Genomic DNA, 25,346 nt, shown 5'->3' with positions numbered 1-25,346 from the left:
TAAACAATGGTTCTTGGACAATCCAAAGACAATGAACCTTCAATTGGGACCATCATGAATCATTTTGCACTGCATGCCCAAATTTTCTTGAAATTATTGCTTCTGGGCTCAACCCTAGGCCTTTGGAAACAGGAGATAATGACAATCCTTGAAAACTTTGCACTTACCAGCTGGCTTATTTAGCAGAAATACATATATATCTTTTGGAAAAACATCTTACAATACAATTGGGAGCATTTTGAGTTTGAATTTGAAAATTTCAAAAAATTTCATTAAAATTTAATACAATTTTGTATTACATTTTATCCAAATCCGCACAAATTCAAATGTAAGACCTCTCCCAAACATAAAGTAAGGCATATTCATTAATTAATCATTCAGTGTTCATCAATAAAATGTGATTTTGTGTCTTGTGAATTGGTTATCATAGAATTGTATATATTCATGACCAGAATGAGAGATGGGGATGGGCAACTTCAAAATTATCTACCCAACAAAATAATCACAGAACAAGCAGTAAGACACAGTTAATGGAAACAGATTACATAAATATACAGATGTAAACATGGCTATAATTCTGCTTGATCGTGCATTACAATTTACTTTTGATACATCAAACACGATTGCCAGGCGAAGCAGAGGTGCAAGACACTGACCAAACACAATTTCCAGATAATGCAGCTTCAAGACATTGTGGATGTGCCTAATAACACAACTACAACCAAACCTTTTTAAGTCCCACTAAGCGGGGATGTACCCAATGCTGTATCATATTTTCTTTCTGAGAATGCAAGAAAAATTTATCCCATTTTCCTCTGAAAATATATTTGGGAAGAAACCATGCTCAACTTCCAGATCTTCCACGTCAGACGATGGCTAAAACCATGTGACCTTAGAAAAACAAAGCTTACGCAGGTGCTCTTAGAGCCTTCATGCCAAATCCATGCTTTACCTTCTCAACTCTGTTCAATTATCAAGTTAGCAAGGATTTCATATGATATCATTGTGCCTAAGAGTTTCAATTTTGCATCAAGTAAAATCATAAGCCAGTAATTCCTGAAGCAACCAGGTGCAAAAGTTCATCACTTATAATAATAGCATTGCACAACTGTCATATATAAAAAATAGTTTAAGAAACCATGAAAAGAAATGAGCAATTTTCCATATCCCCTAGGCTCTTAAACAACCCCTGCTACTTAAAGAACAAAGTATGCCAGGTCAATGACAACTAAGCGCTTGAAATGAAGTAATTCAATTTGCACAGAATAGATCACAAGTTTGTAGAAGTAATTGCTTGGATACCAACACCACATACAACACAATTGGTGTTCTTGGGGATTGGGGTGTATTCAGTTTGGTTTTACTCAATAATAGATACCGAACCAAACCACTTAGTTCTCAAAAATGCAGAACCATTACTGAACCAAAACCCTCGGTTCTTTTGTAATTCGGTTTACCATTTAACAGTTTAGTTCAGTTCGGTTTCAAAACCAGCTTTCAAAGCTTTGTATTAAAAATGGTCCATCGGAACCAAATTACTGTAGGTAGGCCAATTAAACTCACTCTTCCACTTGCTGCTTGACACCACATAAATACGCAGGCCCATGAGGAAGTGGGGACATTGAGATTTGAGACCCAAAAGGGTGGAGGGGTAATGAGCATTTTATAGTTTGTTGGGAGGTTGGCCTTTTGCAAAACTTCCAATGTCGTATTGAAGTCTCCTGAGAGCAGCTGTAGCCATGTAATTGTAGCTCTCAATAACAAGTCCCATTGTCCCATATTGGAGGATGGAATTGGGTGGGATGCCTGCCTCCCTAAAGAAGAAGGTGGGCTGGGTGTGTTTGACATTAATGCCTGGAACAGCTCTCTCCTTTCGAAAACTCTCTGGAATATTCATGAGAAAAAAAGATGCTCTCTGGTCTAAGTGGGTCAATCATTTTTACTTGAGGGGTAAAGATATTTGGGAGGCCACCTATAAACATGAAGACTCTCCCTTATTTAAAAAGATTGTTGACTTAAGAATCTGTTGATTAAAGACTACAGGGGTCATCAGGCAGCAGAAGGAAAATTCAGACACTGGCTGATGGAAGATAAACTCTGTTGCTCAAAAATATATAGTCATTGGAGAAACAAAGGCAGAAAGGTTCCCTGGTTTGCTGAGGTTTGGAAAAGCGGAAGCACGCCAAAGCATGCTTTTGTTCTTTGGCTTAGGGGTAAAGGCAAACTCCTTACATGTGATAGGCTGTTGATGGAAGGTCAGGATCTGAAATGTGCCATGTGCAGAACAGAAGATGAAACAACTGATCATTTATTTTTCAAATGTAGTAACACTGTTCCTGTTTGGAATTATCTGAGAAAGTGGCTGGGAATTTCAAGACTCATGACAACCATAAAAGCTTCATTAAAATGACTTCATAAGGAATCAAGAGGTACCGGTGTGCAGGTAGTAGCTAAGAAAATCTGCTTTGCTGCCAGTGTACTACATATGGCATTTCTGGAATAGAAGAAAATTTGAAGGGCTGGTGACTTCTCCCAAAGCTATGATTAGAGTTATCAAAGCTCATACTTACAGGGTGGTTTACAACAGGTTTCCTCTCCTTGCAGATTGGAGGAATGATGTCAGTTTGTAATTTACTTTGTTCTGTTTGTTTTGCTGTAGCTGTCTGAAGGTCTCGGTTGTCTGAAGAGTGTTATATTTTGAGTTGTTTTGTTATTGCCTTGGTGGCCCTGGGTATGCCCAGGGTTTTGGTGTATTAGCTCGAGCCTCGAGGCTTCTTTGTGCCTTCCCCCTTAATTGGGTAACGCCTTTATTTGTACATACTTTTGGTCAATACATTTACATTATGATCCAATATATATATATTACTGCAAGCTAAATCATAAGCTGTTCCAACAAAAATAATAGTATAAAAAAGAGAATAAATTGAATCAGCTAAATGTTCTTATTATCAATATGACATATAGCTAATGCCAGTATGAACAGATCTAAACTCCCACACAGTTAAGCAGTTGACAACGCCTGAAAATGTTCCAAATATCTTGTTGAGGTCCAGCTGAAGGGAACATATATCCTGAATATCTTTCACTTGATGACTGCCTTATGCATTGGACCTAGGCAATTTTTATTTTTATATTAATTTCTAATTTGTTAGGCTTAATCCTATTTATTTTTCATGGAACATGATTTTATTTGCCATACAAGTCATCATTATTCTATTTATTTCATTTGTGCTACATGAATTCTCTAATGATAGTTTGGATGTATAGAATTCTATTTTAAATTCAAAATTGTTTAGATTTAGATAAGTTGTAAAATATGGGAATGAGAAAAACACATTTCTAAGGACTATTAGGAGAACGGCCCTACCGGTTAGGAATGTGGTGGGAACACATAATAGATAGCTGAACATGGGTGCAATCATCATTCCCACTAATAGAAGTCTGAGAGCAGGGAATGATGGGTTTGAAGACAGATTAAGACCAATGAGTTCAGTTGTTAGACCTAACGAGTCTTAAGGGCTAGAAGAGGTGAAAACTGGTTCGACTACCAGGAGAGGAAGATTAAGAAAGAAAGATCTGATTTGGCCACTGAAAAGGATTTGGAGGGAATTATATTAAATTTTATATAATTTTAAATCTATAACTTGGAAAGAAAGAGTCCAAATGTAGTTTAATAGGACTTCCAGATTTTCTCAAATAGGATCATTGATGGGTTTGATTCCTTATTTAGTAGTTTAGAGGCTGTGGAAAAGGAAATGTGTGGCTCAAATGGAGGGAAAATTGTAGAGTACTACAGATGTGTGGCTATTCATTAAATATTGGGTAGGGGTTTTGAGCAAGAATATGACAGGAATGACTCAGTTAAAGAATGCTGATTTTTGGATATTGCAAAATCTGGAAGTGCAAATTGTAAATAAACGGATTAAAACTATGCAATGTGTGAGATGGCTAAAACCGGGGCAAGGGAGATTGAAACTAAATTTGGATGGGAGCAGTTTGGAGAACCCAGGGCCGGCGGGTGGTGGTGGCATCCTTAGAGACCACAACAAAGTTGGAAAGAAAGAGTCCAAATGTGGTTTAATAGGGCTTCCAGATTTTCTCAAATGAGATCATTGATGGGTTTGATTTATTATTTAGTAGTTTGGAGGCTGTGAAGAAGGAGATGTGCGGCTCGAATGGAGGGGAAATTGGAGAGTACTACAGATGTGTGGCTGTCCATTAAGTATTGGGTGGGAGTTTTGAACAAGAATATGACAGGAATGACTCAGTTAAAGGATGCTGATTTTCGGATATTGCAGAATCTGGAAGTACAAATTGTAAATAAAAGGATTAAAACTATGCAATGTGTGAAATGACTAAAACCGGAGTAAGGGAGGTTGAAACTAAATTTGGATGGGAGTAGCTTGGGGAACCTAGGGCCAGAGGGTGGTGGTGGCATCCTTAGAGACCATACAGGTTTTTTTGTTTTTGGTTTTTCAAAATATTTTGGTTCTTGTTCAAATAATGAAGCTAAATTGAGAGCTGTGTTAGAGAAAATAAAGATTTACAAACATTTACGTCATACTAGTATTAATATTGAATGTGATTCGATTATTGTTGTAAATTGGATAAGATCCAGTAGGTGCTCCTTGTGGTATTTGTGGGATTTTTGGGAGCAGTTGATCAGTTTATTAGAGGGAGTAGACTTTTCAATAAAGCATTGGTATAAAGAAGGGAACAAAGTGGCTAATGCCTTGGCTCGTCAAGGTGCTATGAGGAGGAATAGTTTGTTTACAAATAGAAGTCAACTCCCTAGAGTTATCAATGGGTTGTATAAACTGGAGAAGATGAGAACGGCTTATATGAGGTATGTTTAGCTGATTTCCTGTTGGTTTTGATTTATGTTTTATGTTCTTTACCTTTTGTTTGTTTTGTTGCTTGAGATTTGTTTTGTAGGTTTTGTTTTGTTTTATTTTGCTTGGACTTGTAATCCTGTTTTGGCGGGTTGTTGATATTGTTTTTTGAGGAGGCCTTTATAACTTTGTCTTTTGTTCCTCCCATTGATTGTCTTGTAACCACGGTATTCCTTCGCCAAAAGTGAGGGTTATCAATAAATAAATGAAGGTGCCGCCCTTCTTTAAAAATAAAAATTTAAAAATTTAAAAAAATTTTAAAAAAAAATCTATAACTTTAACTTATGTTTCGAGACACAAACAAATGAAGATAGAGATTCAGTAAAATAGCATTTGTTTTGATATCAATATGGGTAGCATGTATGTAGCAGCATGTGATGACTTTTTCAGTCCATTAAAAGGATTTCCATGCTATATAAAAGGGATCTCTCCATTCTTCTAATCTAAAACTTTGAAAAACTAAAAGTACAAAGCTATACATCTAATGAATATCATTTAATATGTGAATTCCATTAGTTCTATCAAACGGTGCAAAAAAAAGAAGAAGAAGAAGAAGATGAAGATGATGATGAAAACAAAAAAAAAAAAAACAAAGACCAAAAAAAAAATAAAAAACAGAGAGAGAGACCTCCAATGGTCAAAGCCATTATTCGGAAAAAAAATATTTAATGCCCTTGAACTTGATCTTAAACAGAGGCAATAAGAAATAAACAGACAAACAAATAAATAAACAAATAATGAATCACCGGTCCTTGGGATGCTAGAAGGCAATGCAGGATAGATTCTTCTTCCACCCAAAAGCAGGGCAAGGCAATAAGACATTATTATATTATACGGCTGTTTGTATGAATGCTAAGTATTATTAACATTATATGCTCTAATTTAAAATTTCTTTGAAAGATAATGGATAAATTTAAACATATATTTTTTGGGTTATCAATCCCTAAAGTTTCATTGAATTATATGTCATTTAAGTGTGCAACAGTTTGATACAAGGTTTCATATTGAGACCAGTTCAAGTCTTACTTGTAGGATCCCAACAAAGCTAAAATTGAAACTTTAAGGATTAAATTGTTACAATTAAAATTTTGAGGAAGAAGTGCAACATAGTGAAGCTTCAAGGACTTCTGGTGTTATTTAGCCTATTGTTTTCAAGTATAAGTAATAATATTTGAGAAGCCCATCTAACCCATTATGTAGTTTATAGGCTAATGATTAATTGATTTGTTCTAGGGTAATCAATCATTACACTAGCCTTAAAAACCAATATGTTGCAAATACTTCCACATAACAACTCAAAAGAAATCCAACATCGCATAATATGATGAGAATTGTCCAAATGGATTGATAATAGCAAGGATCTTGGGCATGCCCAGGGAGCTCAGAACTGGCAAAGTTATAAAATCAGTCTTGACCCACAGATCCTAACACAAAAGGGCATGATCTGAGTATAGCCTGTCAGAAATTGGATTCAAAACTTTTTAGAGATGGTAAATTTGGTACTCAACAAAGCATGGGCAACAGAAAAATGAGCACAAAAGGATAAAATTGTGGTAAGTTCAAAGGAAAACTAGTATGTTGTTATCGTTGTTGCTGTTGTTGTTCTTTTTTTTTTTTTTTTGTTATTTTATGCACATCTATGTGTTGGAGGGAAAGGGGGATGGGAGATACGAACCGATAGACATGCACACTAGAGTTATATAACCTGTTCTAAATTATAAAAATAAACAGAAGTGCGTGCAGTTTACAGTTATACTGCTAATTTAAGAAATTAAAATATTAACCAGCAAAAGTTTAAGGAAACATCAATAAGACGATTGGAACTTACGTTGGAGCAAGTTTGCCAAGGCTATCCAGCTCTTCACCAGAGTCCTCATCCAAGACTTTCCCAGAAATCTCAATGATGTAAGATCTATCTCTATCGCTGGGAAGTCCTCTGCTAGAAAGCAAATCCAAATCTTTTTGGTGAAGCTCTCTCCCATTGACAAAAACTCCAGTGTTTCCACCAGCACAATTTTCCGGCATGGGATAGTTGAATTCTTCAATAAATGGCTATGGAAGAAATAACATTTATTTATCAATGTAATTAGGGTACGTAATAAAAAAATAGAGGTGTCAATACACATATCAGAATTAGTTATCTTACAGGAATTATGCCAAGGCAAGGTCCACCCATCACACCCCAGAATCCAGCTTGGAAATCATACCTGGTTAAGATAAAATAGAAGAAGGCAAAATCATAAATACCTTCAAACAGTGAGAAAGTGAGTAACCCATTCCCCCAACACATTTAATTCTAACTTAAGGATTTATTCTTATACATATGAAGAAATTTCATTGTTTTGCAAAATATGACATGAACAAGAATATGAGTAGGCCTCCTGAGTGGTTAATTCAGGTCAGAACAAGTCATATGTGATCCTGATATGATAGTAGGAAAATAATCCAATCCAACAAAGACATACAACTGGCTCCAATAAATGATGTCTTGTATTCAATTATGAATTTATGATTATTAGTATACATTTTATTTGATCTGATTGTATAAAAATTACAAAAAAGCTAGAAGATTACTTTTATGGTGCAATTAGCTGCCATTTCATATTTGAAAGTTACAGGGTTTTGCATACAAAAATCTAAGCATGGAGAATTACTCATTTAAATCTAGTGTAGTAGAAAGACTGATCCAAGATATATCCATTTATATTGTAACTTATTTAATTTAACATGTTTATATTATTAATGGATTTGAAATCAATAGTCAGCAACTGGGTTGGGTTCAGTCCACAATCAAAAAGTGATTGGTATTAACAGTAAATTTCTTTTTATTTTTTAACAGGAAGTTAATCCACCTGTGCAAAAGAAAGTATGGCAGCCATTTACAGGAAAAAACAAAATCAACCATCATTGTTCTTTCAAGGAACTACTAATAACACAATTGTGTGACAACTATTTTCTACACTCTACATCAGCTTGCATGGATCCTCTCAGCAATGACACCATGCAGAAAATATTTATAAAATCTAAAGCATGCATGCCTTAATGAAAAGAAATAAACCCAATTATTTGTGAGTGCATGTAACTTACCAGTACTGTCCAGGATGAATTGGTCCAGCTAGCTTTTCAGCCTTCCTAACCACACGATCTCGTATAAGATGCCCATTTATTGTAACATTACTTTTACTGCCCTCAACAGTTTGACTAGATCTAGATAAATCCCTAAAGCTCTTCTTGATTATGCCTGCAAAGAATGACTCACCTCCTCTATTGATCCTTTGCTTATCCTCTTCTCCACTTACATCCACAGAATCTTGAGAAGTCCCAGTATTTAAGTATTCATTGAATGGGACTTCCATCTCAGTTGCCAGGGACATATCCTTCACAGAATTTTGTCGCGAGGTCGTCTTGCTCAGTGTCACCTTCTCTTGATCTGAACGCGTGCTTAGGTTTCCCTTAACAAAACGGCCGACTGCATAATTATTAGAAGAATAATCAAAATGTTCTTGAAGAGGTGAACCTGGAGGTGGTGGAGATGAATTGGCTTTCACAGGCAGCTCAGCAGTGTTGGTTGGGCCTCTTGGAGCAATCAAACCATCAGCATAATCCTCACCCTCAGAGGTACTGATGGATGAAGAATGAATGCTTTGCATATCTTGAGACTTGCTCGAGCCAAAACCTTGACCGGTTGATGATGAAATGGGTTCCCTATCCATTGACTGGAAATCATAGCCAGAATCATCAGAGTAGAAATTTTCACTACGTTTGAAAAGGCCACGCGAATGTGAAGCAGCTTTAAACACAGCATTATTAGAATGCTCATTAACCTCAGAAGAAGCTTTTTGTGTTTCTGCATGGGGAGAAACAACAAATTTCTTGTTGACAATTGCAAAAGAAATTATTGTCGAGCATGCTCCACACTGCAATTTCCCTTGATTCTTCTCTAGAAGCAGTACTTTCTTGGGCAGTTGCAGCAGTTCAAAGCAATTACAACAAGTTATAAATGGAGCACCACCAGCCACGGGATGACAACGCCGTCCAGCATTGGGTACCACCACTCTGTGAGGATGGCAGTGAACAAAACCACCCATTTCAGAGTTGATGTCACTTGGCCATCTAATATGTGGGTTGCAAGAATTTAATGGAGGATTAGCACTACTAGGATTATAGAACCGTGGACCAAATGCACTGGGTTTTTCATGACGATAGAACCTAGGATCGCTCGGAATATCTGCGAACCTTTTATTGCCAAAAGTGGTCGGTGGGACTGGCCCTGGTACATCCCGATGTTTGCCATAGCAATGGAAACACGAACAAGAAGGCTGGTGTAAGAATGCATTACGTGAGTATGGTGCATATGGATCTAAATCATTATCCATATACTGTCCAGAAAAGTACCTATGAGATGGTCGGTGGTAGTGATATGGTGCTTGTGGTGGAGCTGTTTTGAGCATTTGAGATCCATATGGATCCCCATATACTGGAATGTTATTTGAAGTATGCACTGAAGGATAAAGGCCATGCATAGCCATGCCATGCCTATTCATGAAAGGATAGGACTCAGGACACTGAGTGAAATAAGGAGGCTCGGTGACATGTTTATCAGGCACACAGAACGGCACTGAAGGTCCATCCAACCCCAAAGAACCATCAGGAAACCAAGTATTACTACTACCACCACAAGAATCATGATGAGCCATCCTCCCATTTTGTGGAACCTTATCCTTCGGTTTGTCTGCTACATCACAAGACCTACTAAGCTGATCCTTCAGCTCATCCAGCTTTCTTAGAATTTCAGCTCTATCTTGTTGGAGGTACCCATCTCTACTAGAGCCACCGGGGTTGTCCAGGTTCTTTAATGGCTCTCCATAACTGTAATAAGAATTTGATGGTCCCTCATCCAGGTAATTTGAAGTAGAAAATCTCACTCCTTCAACATCAGTTCTCAGGGTTCTCTGAAAACTTTCCATCCCACCTCTTTCCCCAATTTTCCCATCAGCCGTGTCTCCCAGCCTTCGAGACCTGATCACACTTTCTGCTTGGGACTTTAAGTCACCAGATTCTGACCCCATTTTTAAATTACCAAGTTCACCTCTTCTCATATTCATATCAAAATCATTCTCAACAACCCACTTATCAACTGTAAACTTATAAGCGTTTCTGCATTCCTCAGCATATTGAACATCATCATTCTCAGAAACCTTTTGCTCACTTCTGAAAGAATCATCAGTTAATTTAACATTTTCATCAGCAGCATCATTCGGATTGACTATTTCTTTGTCTGGAAAGTTTTGAAATTTCTCAATAAATTGCCCGGCAATTTCTTCATGAGACTTATTCGACAGAGTATCCACCTCAGAATTTCTAACTTTCGCTGTGAATCAAAAGAACAGTTAAGATGATAAGATCACAAACTCCAGAAACTATCGCTCAATCTTTTCTTTGCTAAGGGGAAAAAACAATTAAAAAAAAAAACTGAACCTTTTGGAAGTTATTAAAACTTAAGAAAACAAACACCTCACCGCACTCCCACCCCCTAAAGACACCCGGCTGAGCCTATTACAATTAACAAACCAGCAGCTCAGGCAACAAAACAACGAAAAACACGAAGCCCAAAATTGTTGACCTCTTCATTTCTTTTCCTCGATTTTCCCAGCAACCAAACAAATGGTAAAGCAAAAAAAAAAAAAAAAAACAATACCAAGAAACAAAAAATACATAAAAATAAAAATAGAAACTTACCTCTAAGAACAGCCCCGCAACCACCACACTGATACACGGAGTAATCTGGAAGTTCCGGAAGAACCCTTTCGCACTTGGGGCAACGAACAAGGCGAACTTTGCCTTCCGCCATTTTCGAGAAAAAAGTCGAAAGAACAGACAACAATAATGGCTACGGTAGGATATTGAAGACGAGGAAATGTTTTAACAGGAATATCGTTCTGCTGTGAAAAGAAAATGTTTGATCCCTTTGAAGAGGATTAGAGTCGGGTTAAAACGTAAGAAAACTGGACTTTTGTGGGAAGGAAATCAAATGAAATCGGAGCTAAAGACAAATATACAGGGGAAAATATACATGGGCAGGCTCTGGTTGATGTTGTGAAACGATGAAATTCCTCTGTTTGGAGAGAAGGGGTGAAAATTTCTGAAGCATCAGAGGAAGAAAAGAGATAGATACGAGAGAGAGAGAGAGAGAGAGAGAGAGAGAGAGAGAGAGGCAAGCACCTTTAGTAAACTGCGAGTTAACAGATGGATTTTCAAGGATTGAAGTAGATGATACTATCAAGCGAAAAAACAAAGAATGCAGGGTACCGTTGATTAACGTTGTCCTGTAAAAACGTAAACCAAGGTTGAACGACGTCGTTCTTCACTCGATTTCCAAGAGCCAGCCGAAGTCATACAACCAGGTGAAGAAACTTTGCGGTGGTATGGCGAGAAGGGAACAAAGTACCGTTGTTTTATTTATGTATTAAGTTCTAAAGGACGTTAAACGACGTCATTTACTGGTTGCCAGATCCCTCCACAGCATAAAATCCAATGAGAAACCGATGAATGGGTTGACAATTAACGCTGTCGCCACGCCTAGTTGTGCCAGCGCAAAGAAGGGGAGTGAGTGCCCAAAGTAAAAGAGAGAGTGGAGAGATGGAGTTTTGAAGACGTCTCGCTGGGGGAACTTGGACTTTTCAACGAGTTATGCTTCTTCCTTCTTTCTCCTTTAGCTTTATTAGGAGGAGCAGTTGTCAGTCTGACGGAGAAAATATAAGAATAGATTTGGGCGTCGTGAAAAGCAGCGAAAGGGAAACCCGCGTATTCTCTCACGTCCCCCCATGCTACCATCTCTGAAAAGTCTTTCCAACGTGGTACCCACCACCACCTCCCTCCCTCTCTCTCTCTCTCTCTCTCTAATAAGTTAGCTTCATTTAATTATGCTTACATATTATATATACAAATTGAGAAGTTAAGAAGGAAAGTAGATTATGTTAAAATTAATCATGGGTAATGAATTAGTGAATCTTGTTATACTCAATGATTAAGGCCACATCAATCTCTTTGGATACTTTTTTTTCTTTTAAGATGAAACATAGTTTAATTATTATTTTAGAAATAACACGTCCGTGTCTTGGTTGTTTTTTTCTTTCTAAGGTGAAAGATAGTTTACTTATCATTTAAAAATTAATTATAGTCTCAATTATTAATGTCGTGATAATAAACTAATTATAATTTAATTATTAGTGATTATTCAAATAGTATGATTCTCCAAATATTTTATTTCACTTCATACCATATTGCTTCTATTATGTTTTTTACAAAGTGCATGTATATAAAATTCATTTAATGGTGAATATGAGTCTCGTGTAACAAGTTTCATGATAACAATTGCATCATTTGAAAGTTTTTTTTTTTTTTTTTTCGTGATAAAAAAATAAGCCTCATATATTACCAACATGGAAACAGAACAAAAAAAAAGTAGTTGGACAAAACACTTTGTACAACACAATACTGTTCAAGAATTACAACAAAATTTAATATCAATCATAATCGATTTCACTACAATATCGTTGTCCATAGTAATATCAATTGGTTACAAATGAGTTTATGTAAAGAAAGAAAGATTTCCAAATGCAAATAATGTTCGCTTCAAAGTTAGATTGGTAGTTAAGGGCCTCCGCGCAGAAGGAAGACATTGATTATAATGAGGTATTTTTTCCAGTTGTTAAACATTCTTCCATTCGAATTTTGTTGACTTTGGTAGCACAATTTCATCTTGAACTAGTTCAGCTCGATGTAAAAACTACATTTTTATATGGTGATTTGAAAGAGGAAATCTATATGACTCAACTAGATGGATTTCAGGTTATTGAAAAAGAAAATTGGGTATGTAAACTGGGTAAATCATTGTATGGTTTAAAACAGTCTCCAAGACAGTGCTACAAACAATTTTATCGGTTTTATGGGTCAGAAGTATATCAAAAATAAACATGATCATTGTGTTTATTTTCCCAGACTACAAAATAGATCTTTTATATATTTACTTTTGTATGTTGATGATATGTTGATAACTTCAAAGAATAGGGAAGAAATCAACAAGTTGAAAAAGTCAGTTAAATCAAGAGTTTAAGATGAAAAATCTTGGTGAAGCAAAGAAGATACTTTGCATGGAGATTCGCAAAGACAGAATGAGAGGAAGAGTTAGTTTGTCTCAGAAACGGTATTTGAAGAAGACAGTACAGAGTTTTGGCATGTCTAAACAGTCAAAACCAATGAGCACTCCTCTTACTCCTTTCAAACTTAGTGCGGCTTTATTTCATAAATCAAGCGAGGAACTTAAGTATATGTCACAGGTTCCTTATGCAAATGCTTTGGTAGTCTAATGTATGCAATGGTTTGTACTAGACCTGATATTTCACAAGCTGTTAATATGGTGAGTAGGTATATGCATGATCCGGGTAACGGACATTGGCAAGCGGTGAAATGGATTTTGATATATATTATGAATACGATTGATGTTGGTATAACATTTGAGAAAAATAATATTATTGATCAACGTGTCGTTGGATATGTGGATTCTGATTTTGCAAGTGATTTGGATAAATGTCGATCAACTACTGGATATGTTTTTACATTTGCAAATGTTCCAGTGAGTTGGAGGTCTACCTTACAGTCTACCATTGTCTTGTCTACAACAGAAGCATAGTACATGGCAGCTTCAGAGGCTGTTAAGGAAGCTATTTGGTTGCAGGGTTTACTTGAAAATTTGGGAGTTGTTCAGAAGCACATTATTGTGCTCTATGATAGGCAGAGTGCTATTCATTTAGCAAAGAACCAAGTCTACCATGCACGAACGAAGCACATTGATGTTTGGTTTCATTTTATGCGAGATATTATTGATGGAGGCAAGATACTTCTTCAAAAGATTGCTACAACCAAGATTTGAACTTGATCAATATCCTGCAAGTCTAAATATTTTTGAAGGCGCCAATGATGTGGAACTCTAGAAAATGTTGGTAACTGAAAAATTTGTTGAATTTATCGTCAAAGTGGAGATTTGTTGTTTTTTGTCTTACATTGGTAGAATAGGTTCACATTAGTATAAAAAGTTGTTTTGAATTTTTTGTATTATTTGTTCCAAATTGGAGAGAAGTGTTTTTTGGACTTGAGATTGAAGTTATATAAAGAGTTCAACTCTTCATTTGTAAAACACATCTCAAAGTTGTACTTTGTCAAAAAGTAGTGGATTGATCGTCGGCGCCCGAGAACGTAGGTAATTCTATACCGAACCTTGTTAATTTCTTATTTTGTTCTTTTTACTGTTTTATTATTAGTTTCTGCATTGCTTTAATTTCTTATATATTCAATAGCAATAGTTGTAGTATTGGTGAACCTATCTCTGATACCAATTGTTGTTTCGGGCACCCACTTGTGTCAAACACCAATACTACAACTATTGCTATTGAATATATAAGAAACTAAAGTAATGCATAAACTAATAATAATAAAACAGCAAAAAGAACAAGACAAGAAATTAACGAGGTTCGATATAGAATTACCTACGTCCCGAAGATCAATCCATTACTTCTTGACAAAGTACAACTTTGATGTGTGTTTTACAAATGAAGAGTTGAGCTCTTTATATAGTTTCAATTTCAAGTCCAAAAATCACTTTTCTCCAATATGAGACAAATAATTTTAAAAATTCAAAACAACTTTTTATACTAATGTGGAACTATTCTACTAATGTGGGACAAAAAACAACAATATCATCAAACAATATCTCATTGTATGATAAATTGTCATTGTCCATTTAACTTTTATGAACTTGTTAGTTGTAGGGTTTTCAATTCTCTTTAGTAACTCATGTTCCCTTACCCACAATCAGTCATTTTATCAATACTCGTAACAGAACAAACTCTAAAGAAGATGTATTTTTAACTAAAAACACTCAAAAAACAAAAGATTACTTGATTTCAAGCAAGAATTACACATGAGCTATAAGAAAATTTTCTCCAATTCCTAAGCTTGTCCAACATTAGTAATATGTTTAAAGACACAATCCAACATACAAAACTATGCCTAGCATTATTTTAAAAAAAAAAATTATTCATTTAAAATGTAATTTTTCGTATTCTTTCAAGGAATTTTATAATTAAATTACTCCAAAAATCCAAAATCATATTTATGATCATAGTGATTATAACTCTATAATATCCTTATAAATATATTTATTTCAAACTTAATTCACGTGTGTCTCTAAATATATTAAACAGTTCTCCTATATATGTAGTACGCATCCACTTACCATTTCTTTAATTTAATTCTTTTAGTCTTTTGAATGCCTGAACCATCATCTCTCCAACCCCAAACTTCTCAATATCTTTAATTATATCCTCCTTAATTTCAATAAAATAGTAAGAGTAAAGACGTTGACTTTTGATGTTTATGAATTCATATCGTGAACATTACTTCCAAATAATTCTTTTTCTCTTTTTAAATTTTGACTCATCATTTTGAATATTTTCCTAGCCTCTTTGTGTTTGAACTGATTGAATAATTTTTTTTTCCTTTTTTGGTATGTTAGGCTTGGAATAAAAATAGTCGGTCCACAAACTATATGACTAAACTTAATTTATTCTAGAGACAATGATGGATGGAATATGATGCATCATGGTAAAAGGCTTATCGGCATGTTATGGTATATCATGGATGTGATAGTTTTAATATATGTCAACATGGAGGGTTTATATATATAGTGGACACTTGTGTTAGAGAATTATATTATGTGTAAGTTAGTTAATTATTTTGAGTTAATGAATTAAAATCATGCACCTAAACAGTAAACAAAATTTTATTATGATTCAAAATCAATACATATTATAACGGTAGTACGAGTTGGGATAAAGTTAATATTGATATATACATTATTCGGGAATTTCAATTGTGAGCTTATCACAAATTGAAAAATTTAAGTGGATGACGGATGTTTCTATGTATGGTCGAGTTTAAGACTTAAAGATTTAAACTTTTAGATCAAGTTGATACTTACTCATGTATATCAAGTCTACTGAATTAAGATTTACCTGATTTTAACAAGTGGTATTAGAGCTAGTGGTTTGTAACTCTAGTTGAGTGAGCAACATTGTAAATTCAAAGTATAAAGATGATTTTCCTGACATGTTAACAATTGGAGGACTAAGTGCGTAATTGAGGCCAATAAAGATTATTTAAGTCTATTAGATGGTTCCAAATAGGATTAAGGGGATTGGTTTTGAGACACGTGAAATACAATTTGAGACACATGAAGCATGGGAAACAAAACCCACTTGAGCAAGTATTGGAATTGGGCTTACTCCCATGAAGGAAATGATTTCCCTTGATCAAGGGAGAGAGTTTAAATTGGACTTGATCAAATGTTCAAACATGTGTTCCTACAAATGTAGACAAGTGGAGAGGATTGGTGATGAAGGAACACTTATGATTTTGTATCCTTTCCCATAATTGAGTAATGACTCTTGGTTGGTTGCACGACACTAAGTTATGACAAATGACTTTAGTTGAAAAGAGAGTAGTTGAAACTCATAAGTGAAAAAGAAAATGTTGAGAATTACACCGATGAGTTTGTCTCACATTGGAAAAATTAAGTGGATGATGGTTCTTATATGGATGGTTGGAACCAACATCGAAGTCTTATTTAATTTCTTTTTAAAATTAGTTAGATTTTTTAAAAAAAGTTTCTCTATAATTAGGAGTATAGATCCCAAACATTTGATATGGGCATAAAAATTAAGGGCTCATTTAGTTTTGTAAAATAATTTTTTTTATTTAAATAGTACTACTTTTCAATTCTATTTTTTTCAAATAATTAAAAATATTTCACCTATTTTTCTAATTTTTCAAATTTATCTAAAAAGGTTGAAAAACATATTTTCATTATTTTTCTAGATTTTTAATTCTTACTTTCGATATAGGAGCATGATATTCAGATGCGTTAGACTTTAATTTGTGTGTATTATGCATAAAATTTCTTCTAAATCCATACTATAAATACCTTATTTTGTCTAACCATTATATAGCAAAATTATATTTTGTTTCGATTCCTTTTCAATTTTTAAATTTTCAAATAAATATAATTATAGTTGTTTTCTTTTGAATTGAGTTTTAATTCAGTTTTTTTTTTCAAAAAAAAAAAAAATCACCAAATTTAGTTTTTTGAAAAAAAAAAAAAAAGTGTCCTCTATAGTCTTTGCCTAGCAAGAACTATCTTTGCAGGTATTATGATTCACTCATTCTCACCACTCAAAAAAAAAACTGGCCATTCACTAGAGTAGAATTGTAGTTTTTTTTTTTTTTTTTCTTTTACAATTATTCATTTGCAATGGTTTAGAAACAAAACACAAGCAAAAAAAAAAACCAAATGAGAAAAAAAAAGTTAAAAAAAAAAAGAAAGTAAATCTTGGGCCTCCTTGCATCTTTGGTCACTTGAATTAACCACATTCTTTTGCACATATAAAATCTTTGGGTTAGCCTAGAAATTGAAGTGTTTATTCATTAATAGGATTGAAGCCCTAAACTTGGGCTTATTAATTGAGTTGAAGGCTCATTATGGGCACTTAAGGCACAGATTTGGGCTTAGTTTATAAATTGAGGCCCATAGTAGGCCTATGCTTGAAGTAGCCCAATCTTGGAGGCCCAATTTTTTTGCAGTTCAGCCTAAAGCCCAAACCAACCTCATTGTTAGCCCTACCCCCTAACTCTCAATTTCCTTCCTCACAGTTAGGTCCCCCTAAGAGCCCCCCTGCAATTCTTGCTCCACTACTTATTATCCCTGCAAACCCAACCCCCCTGCAATTCTTGTTCCACTACCCTGTCCTTGTAGACCGAGCCCTTTACAATTCTTGCTCCATTACCTTGTCCTTGCAAACCTTGCCCCTCGTCACCATGCTCCCCAGATCCCTATTCCTTGCCTTATAAATAGAAAGGCAAAGAGAAAAGAGAGAAGGGACATTGCGCTATAGAGAGAGCCTACTCGGGATTGAATTATAAAAAAATAGAGCAGTAAAAACGACGAGAAATAGAGAGATAAGACTCCCAAGCAGCAAGCTACAAAGAAAGAGAGTTCCAAGTGGAAAATAGTGGAGATCAGAGAAAGTACAGATCCTACACAGGTGAAAAGTTGGAGATAAGTAGTGTAACAATCGTAAAGGCCGCATTATTGAGAAGTAGTACCCTAGTAACTTGAAGGGGAGTCGGGAGTAGGACACAAAGGGAGGTGTTTCTACCTGAGCTTAAGACTATGTAAGGTCTTGCTTCTTTACTTATTAAATAGGATTGTTATTGGATTTTGGGGATGTTGATGTTTATGATTAATAGGGAATACATTTACTCTAATTTTCATGAAAAATGAGTTGCCCTGAAATGAGCATGTATATGAATTTGATGTGTAAATGCTGTTTGGAACGAATATGAGTGAGTAGCCTGTTTGGAGTTGCCAAATTATGAATACGAAAGCATATTTTAAGGGAATTGTTAGTATTAGGATGAATTTTTATGCGTAAGTCAATAAACTCCCATTTGGTCAATCTGTATGAAATTTTTGTCTGCAGATCGATCATTAGCCCTAAAGTGCAAATGATGAGTTGAGTAAATTAAGGAGACGTGTTTCTTTATTAAAATTCATTTGTGAGTTATAGGGCAATGACTAGTGTCAAGAACACCAAAAAAATTTGGCCCAAAAATAAATTTGAAAATCAAGCTATTGGCCTAACATGACTTTCGAATATCATTTTGATGATAACAAATAAAGGTTGATTTAACATGTTTTTGTTAAATGATGACATTTCAGGAAAGCCTGAATGAAAAAGTTCAAAAGATCTAAAAAACTACAAAATCAAGATCACAAGGACCATAAAGTCACACTCATCTTCAAAGTGATCCAAAGAAAGCCTAAATGGATCAAAATGATCAAAGCATGTGGAAACCTGAAGATGACTCAAGCTCAAATCTAAGAGGATTCAAAGCATTACTTATATGAAAACTTCAAGTTTAGAGTGTTTAAGGCTTTAGGATGAATTATGTAAGTACTTCATACTAAATGTCATGTTGAAATGTTTTGAAGCTCATTAGGGGTTATCATGGACTTAGAGACCTTATTTTAAAAATCTAGGAAAATGTTTTTTAAAATAAAAAAGCAAGGTGGTTGAGAGTTTTTTGAAAAATAAACAGAAAAACAGAATTATATCTGTTCAGGCGACTGAAGATTAACTTCAGGTGCCTAAAGAAATTTTTTGAGCAATTTATGAAGAGGTTGTTGACTTTTTAGTCAGATCCCTGTTTTGATTATGATAAACCACAATATCTCATCTATGTGTTTTGAGTATTTGAGTAGGTTTATGTTTTAGTTAGCATAGATGATGATGCATTGTGGAAGCCGTAAAAGCACCTGGATGAGCATATCCCGACGTATTCCATGGAATTGCAAAGGAGCCGCGCATGAAGATTGATTTATATTTCAAGTTGTATTATATTTTTATTTATCATTTTGTGTCTGTAATCTTATATGGTCTGTAATAATTAATACATTGCATGCATGATAGGACTGATAAACTCAAATGGTTATAGGGATCTGAATGACCTTAGGGCACCCTTCAGTCGACCTGCGCCAGATTTTTGGGGTTATCTCTTAAAGACCATAGATTGACTTTAAGACCCCAAAATATCACATGAAAAGTCCCCTATAACTTAGAAATGAGAATTATGTGAGAATGGGTGACTTTATATAGAAATAAGAACTTAACTGCGCAGTTCTTGTATGTTCGGTTGACCGAACCAAAACATACAGAACACCTTCAGTCGACTGAACCTTGCTAGGGTTGACTATGGACCACTTGGTTGACCAAACGCAGTTACACTAAGATCTTCAGTCAATCGAACCCCCACCGGGTCAACATGTTGACCTCTCGGTCGACCGACCAAGAATATATAGGCAACGCCTCGGTCGACCAAACCTCCACATGGGAAATTCCAATCGCCTGGTTGACCGAACCTCCTAACTCAAAATGATCTGGTCGACTAAACTGTGTGGATTTGGAAAATTGCCTTTGAAACCCTCAAGATGGTCGACCATACTTTCAGTTCAATTTTTCCACAGTCGACCGAACTGGGCACTACTGTCAACCGAACCTCAAGTACGGTCGACCAAGCCTCTCGGGTTGTTGAATTTTTACCGAGAGTTAAACTAGGTTAACTTTAATTAAAACTACTTAATCTTTTTTAAAAATACCCAACGTGTCCCCAACGACTATATTTTTTCCAAATTCTATATATAGCCCTTCATTTGCAAAAAATTAAGCATGGATTAGGATTTGAGATTAGGAAAAATTCTCTGAAAATATTTTTGTCCAAAATCTCTATATCTTCATATTTCTTCAATCTTATTGCAAAAAACTACCTCCTATACTCATCTAGTCATTAATCTTAAGAGAAGGTAGTGTTCTTCATACTCTTTGTATAAGCTAAACTCTCCCTTGTTTATATTTGATTATGTGTTGATTTTTGGAGAGTTAACTAAGGTTTTTTCCATCAAATTTCATTCATAAATATTTGATTGGGAAAAACCCTTGTGTGGCTTAAGATCTTGCATCCTCATTGCAAGTTTTCATAAGCCTGATTTGTGTTTTGATTTAACATTTTTAGCAAGATTGAAAACCCTATTATCTACTGTGCTTGATATTTGAGAAACATTGTTTGAGATATCTGTTAGGGTTATAGAAAGCTTATGATTAATCACATTACAAGCATATTGGTTTGACATCAAAAGCCTCACTCTCACATACACACATTGATTTAAATCCTATTTGAGAGTTATCACATTGGTTAACAAAATCTCACTTGAGGTTGATATCCTATCATATGTGAGTGCATTATTTGGTTGAGCATATTAGTACACATCTGCTTTGTTTAAGAAACATATTTGGTTGTACACAAAAATTTTTATTGTATATCAGGCAAAGGCCTGAAGAGGGAGACTAGCCTTGTCAAATAGTCTCGGATTGGCTTTGATCCGGTTAGTAAAGGCAAGTGCACAATCTTGTTAAGGTGTGTTTAGGTTGAGGTCAGCCCCGCTAATTGACCTAGTTGTAATCGGTGCCGCTCCACTTGTTAAGTGAGTAATAGTGGTAATCCTTGTGCTTGTGAGCCAAGGTGGGGACGTAGGCAGTATTGGCCGAACGCCGATAACATATCGTATGTGCATTTTATTTTTTCACAAATTTATTTACTGCACGTGTATGTTATATTGCGAATGTTGCACATATTAATCTTATCGGCGCATTTGGGATTGCTTAGAAAGACCATAGGTCGCAAAATAATACTGATATCTTACTTAACCTAGGAGAAAAAGTTTAAAATTCTAATTCACCCCTCTCCTTGGGAATACACCAATTCTAATAGAGGCAGTAAAGGCCCAGGCGACTAACCATTGCAACCTCAGGCGCTTGATCCTATTTTATAACTGAAAATTCACAATTTTAAGGAATCTCAGGTGATTGACCCCGAGACCTTAGGCACCTGAACACTGTTAACAACTATATTTTTTAAAAGTTTTAAAATTCAAATTTATGTTTCTTGTGCCCCGAATTTTGTATAAAGTTTGGAAACACTCTAAGTAACTTGGGCAACACGAATTAAAGTTTTTTGAGCCTATAAATACATGTTTTCTCTAATCAAAATCACACCAAGCATTGAAAATTTGCTCTCAAGCCAAAAGCTCTCTTTCTCTCTCAAAGCTCTTTTGCTTACTCTTTTATACTGAGAATTACTGAATTATTCTGAGTTGTTGACCAATCCTCTCTGAGCTCTAACATCTGAATTGCTGATTCTTATCAAGAGAAGTATTCCAGTGAATTAATTCTTGAGCTTCAATTCAATTTCTTTTGATATTAGTTTTGAAGTATAATAGTGCTTTCAATTGTACTAACCAACTCTATTTGAGAGCATTCTTTGTACAAAAGAAATCCTTTCTTGTTTCTTGTTTCTTTCATGGTTCAAGTCATTGAATCGTTGTAACCGAGTGTGGGGTATCGCTTGGAGAGGGGCTCCACCCTAAAGGAGGGTTTGTAAATGGTTTGTTTTGCCCGCAAAGGAACTTGTTAGTGGAATCCTTAGGTGGTCTTGCCTAAGGCAAAGATGTAGACTAGGGATAAGTCGAACCTCGTAAAAAATATCAATCTCACTCTTTTTCCTTTTCTATTTAAATTTCTAGCATCTATAAATTATGTTTAAGTGTAGGTAGCTGAAACTGAGATTGAGAAGACCTTTTAATTTAAGAAAGTACGTTGGTTAATCTTTTGCAAAAACCTTAAAGGGAGTATGTTGATTAATTACTTGCGAAAATCTTGATTAAAAGAAACACATAAAAATTCATTCATATAGGGCTATAAACTGAAATTTTGCAAACACTAAAATAAGGAACTGATGTAGCTCTTCAAATTGGTTAAGTATTGTGTGTTTAAATAGTGAGTTGATTGTTTGATTGTTTTTATTAAAGGTATTTGGATTGTGGTTGATTTAAAATCAAAACATTCTTGTGTGTTTGCTAAATATACATAAGATTGTGAATTTGTTAAAAAACTTAAAAGAATTTATAAACCCAATTCATCCCCCCTATTGGGACTACACCTTGAATTTGAATTGGTATTAGAGTTAAGTTATAGAAAATCTTAATTAGAAGCTATATAAAGGTCTAAATGGCACACCTAGGTGTATCCCCTTTTGTTGAAGGCCAATTTTCAACTAGACCACCAATTTTTTTTGTGGTTTAAACTATACGTTTTGGAAACAAAGAATGAGAATATATATTCAAACTATGGATTGGAAAGCATGGAAAGTTGTCACACATGGTGACTACATTCCTACTCAATTAGTAGATGGTAAAGAAGTTCCTAAATAAGAAAAAGACTTGATCGATAATGACTATAAAATGATCCAAGTAAACTCTGGTGCCATGAATGCATTATATTGTGCTTTAGACATTAATGAGTTTAATAGGATCATGACATATAAGTCAGCCAAAAAAATTTGGGACAAGTTAGAAGTAACCTATGAAGGAACTATAGATGTTAGAGATAGTAGAATTGACATGCTCACTAGTGAGTATGAGGCCTTTAAGATGAATCTAGAAAAAACTATCACTAACATGTATACTAGGTTCACTCACATAATAAATTCTTTAAATGCTTTAGGGAAAAATTATTCAACATATGGTTTGATTAGAAAAATCCTTAGAGGACTTCCTCCTATATGGGAACCTAAGGCCCCAGCAATCACGGAAAGAAGAAACTTGAAAAATACCTCCCTTGATGAATTAATCGAATCCCTTCTCACATATGAGATGACAATAAATGAAAGAAGTGAAAAATCTAAAACTCAGGAATCTATTGCAATTAAAGCCTCAAACGAAAACTCTAATGATGAAGATGAAGAAGAGATGAATATAAATGAAATAGCCTTCATATCCAAGAAACTTGCAAAAATACTTAGAAGGAAAAATAAATTTTTTAAAAAAATTTGGAACTCAAAATGAGACAAAGAAGAAACTAATAAGAAAGAAATAAAGAAAGAACCACCTACATGCTATAATAGCAATAAAGTTAAACACATAAAATTGGATTGTCCACAACTTAAGAAAGATTCCAAAAAGAAAAAGAAAATGGCAATGAAAGCCATTACATGAGAATATATTAGTACAAGTAGTTCAGATAGTGAATCAAGTGACCAAGAGGTTGCTTGCTTTATAGCATGAGACGATGATGAAAAAAAAAACTCCTCATCCAAATCATCTAATGATTATATTAATGATTCATCTAGTGAATCCAATGATGAGAGTATGTCATCTTATGAAGAACTACAAAATGAACTATGTAAGGTTCATAAGATTCTAGTTAATATGACTAAAAGATACACATTATTGAAAAATAAGAATGAAGCTGTAATAAAAGAATTGGAATCTCAAAAACTTGTTGAAAAAGAAAAAGATTTGAAAATCGAATAATTAGAAAGTAAGAATAAAAAGGTGATGAAAGAAATAGAAGATCTACGATCCCAATCCTCTATAGAAAATGAGAAAGATCAATATATTTCTGAACTTGAAAGCAAAATAAATCAGATGACTAAAGAACATATAAACGTGCAAGAAAAGAGTAAGAATACACAAGACTCAGAAATTTGTTATCTTAGAAGTAAAATTGAGGACCAAGCCAAAATCATCTATAATTTTACTAGAGGAAAGGAGAACTTTGATAAAATGATTGGCGCACAAAGAATGTCCTTGAAAAAAGAAGGCATAGGATTCAATAGAGTTGAAAATACAAGGAAAAATAATTTTTACATGGGATACTTTACAAAAACCTCTAAAGATTATGCTAGCATCTCCTCAAATTAAGTTTGAATGTCCATTAAAGAGAAATGATGTGAAAACTAGACAAGTTTGGAGAATGAAAGAAACATCGCTTGCTAAACCATCCGGACCCAAGAAAGTAAGGGTACCTAGATAAAATGGACTCCAAAGATATTAGGATGTTTTAAATAAGGAAACCACTTAATCCAATTTTAAGAACATTAAACTAGTTGAAATGCAGAAATGAGATATATCAAACAAATACAAAATATCATTGTTGGCCAAACATCAAGAAGACTTGGAGTGTTCAAAGCTTATCTTCAAAGATTAAGGAAGTCATATGCTTCAAAAGCCAATTTGAAAAGACAATTGAAAGCCTTATAATATGATAAATCAAAAAAAGGAAGAGTTCGTGTTAAGAGAAAAGAAAATATTTAAAAAAAATTGAGGACTTCACATGACTGAGCTTGGGAGTCTAGGCACCTACGAAGTGTTTTTTTAAGGCTCAGGCGCCTGAGCCATCAGACCTCAGGCGACTGAGGTGCTACTACCTATTGAAATTCAATTTCAAAAAATCTTCAGGCGACTGAGCTTAAACTTCAAGCGCTTTAAGTGCAAAAACCCTAACTTCAAGCTACTAAATCCTGCTCCATCACTCACCCGAAGCTCCAACCTTTGGTCTTCCTTGCTTCCTCACTCAAAATCCCTTGAATCAAAGCACGAAAATCCTTCTCCTACATCTTTTTTCCTCGGAATTTAGGGTTTCTCTTTGCTAAATTCTTCCATTCTCCAAAAATCAAAGATGCCTCGCACCAAGACTACAACAAATCGAGGATCTTCTTCCGGAAGGGACGATAGCAACATCAAACAATGGCTTGTCACCCTTCAATCGAGGCTTCGATATCATTCTAGTCTTCGTTCTATAGACCCAATTTTCGGTAAGGTGATCGACACCACCTTCTTCGATTCTAAATTTCCTAAAATCCTACCTATGTTTAGGAATATCGGTTGGAAAAGTTTTGTCGTTTATCAAGCCAAAGGAATGTATCCAAACTTAGTTAAAATTTTTT

General features: G+C 34.8%; 1 protein-coding gene across 1 annotated transcript; it reads right to left on the bottom strand.

Moving 5' to 3' along the window:
* Window positions 1-527: 527 nt before the first annotated feature.
* On the bottom strand, window positions 528-11,612 carry LOC131165895 (protein ENHANCED DISEASE RESISTANCE 4-like). Its single transcript, XM_058124046.1, has 5 exons — window positions 10,632-11,612; window positions 7,980-10,263; window positions 7,039-7,099; window positions 6,721-6,944; window positions 528-962 (listed from the first exon to the last, which is right to left on the bottom strand). Exons 1-5 carry the CDS (start codon window positions 10,741-10,743, stop codon window positions 908-910), a joined length of 2,736 nt encoding a protein of 911 aa, XP_057980029.1. The 5' UTR covers window positions 10,744-11,612; the 3' UTR covers window positions 528-907.
* Between the last annotated feature and the right edge of the window lie 13,734 nt (window positions 11,613-25,346).

The sequence above is a fragment of the Malania oleifera genome, chromosome 10 (genome assembly GCF_029873635.1).
Source record: "Malania oleifera isolate guangnan ecotype guangnan chromosome 10, ASM2987363v1, whole genome shotgun sequence".
NCBI classification, from domain to species: domain Eukaryota; kingdom Viridiplantae; phylum Streptophyta; class Magnoliopsida; order Santalales; family Ximeniaceae; genus Malania; species Malania oleifera.
The sequence above is the reverse complement of the archived record's forward strand: the minus strand, read 5'-3'. Positions and strand labels throughout refer to the sequence as shown.

Coding starts and splice junctions, on each gene's coding strand:
- LOC131165895 (XM_058124046.1), bottom strand. CDS start 10,743: ATGGCGGAAGGCAAAGTTCGCCTTGTTCGTTGCCCCAAGTGCGAAAGG. Junction 7,100..7,979: donor ATTCATCCTGGACAGTACTG/GTAAGTTACATG, acceptor TATCTTAACCAG/GTATGATTTCCAAGCTGGAT. Junction 963..6,720: donor CTTGGCAAACTTGCTCCAAC/GTAAGTTCCAAT, acceptor ATAATTGAACAG/AGTTGAGAAGGTAAAGCATG.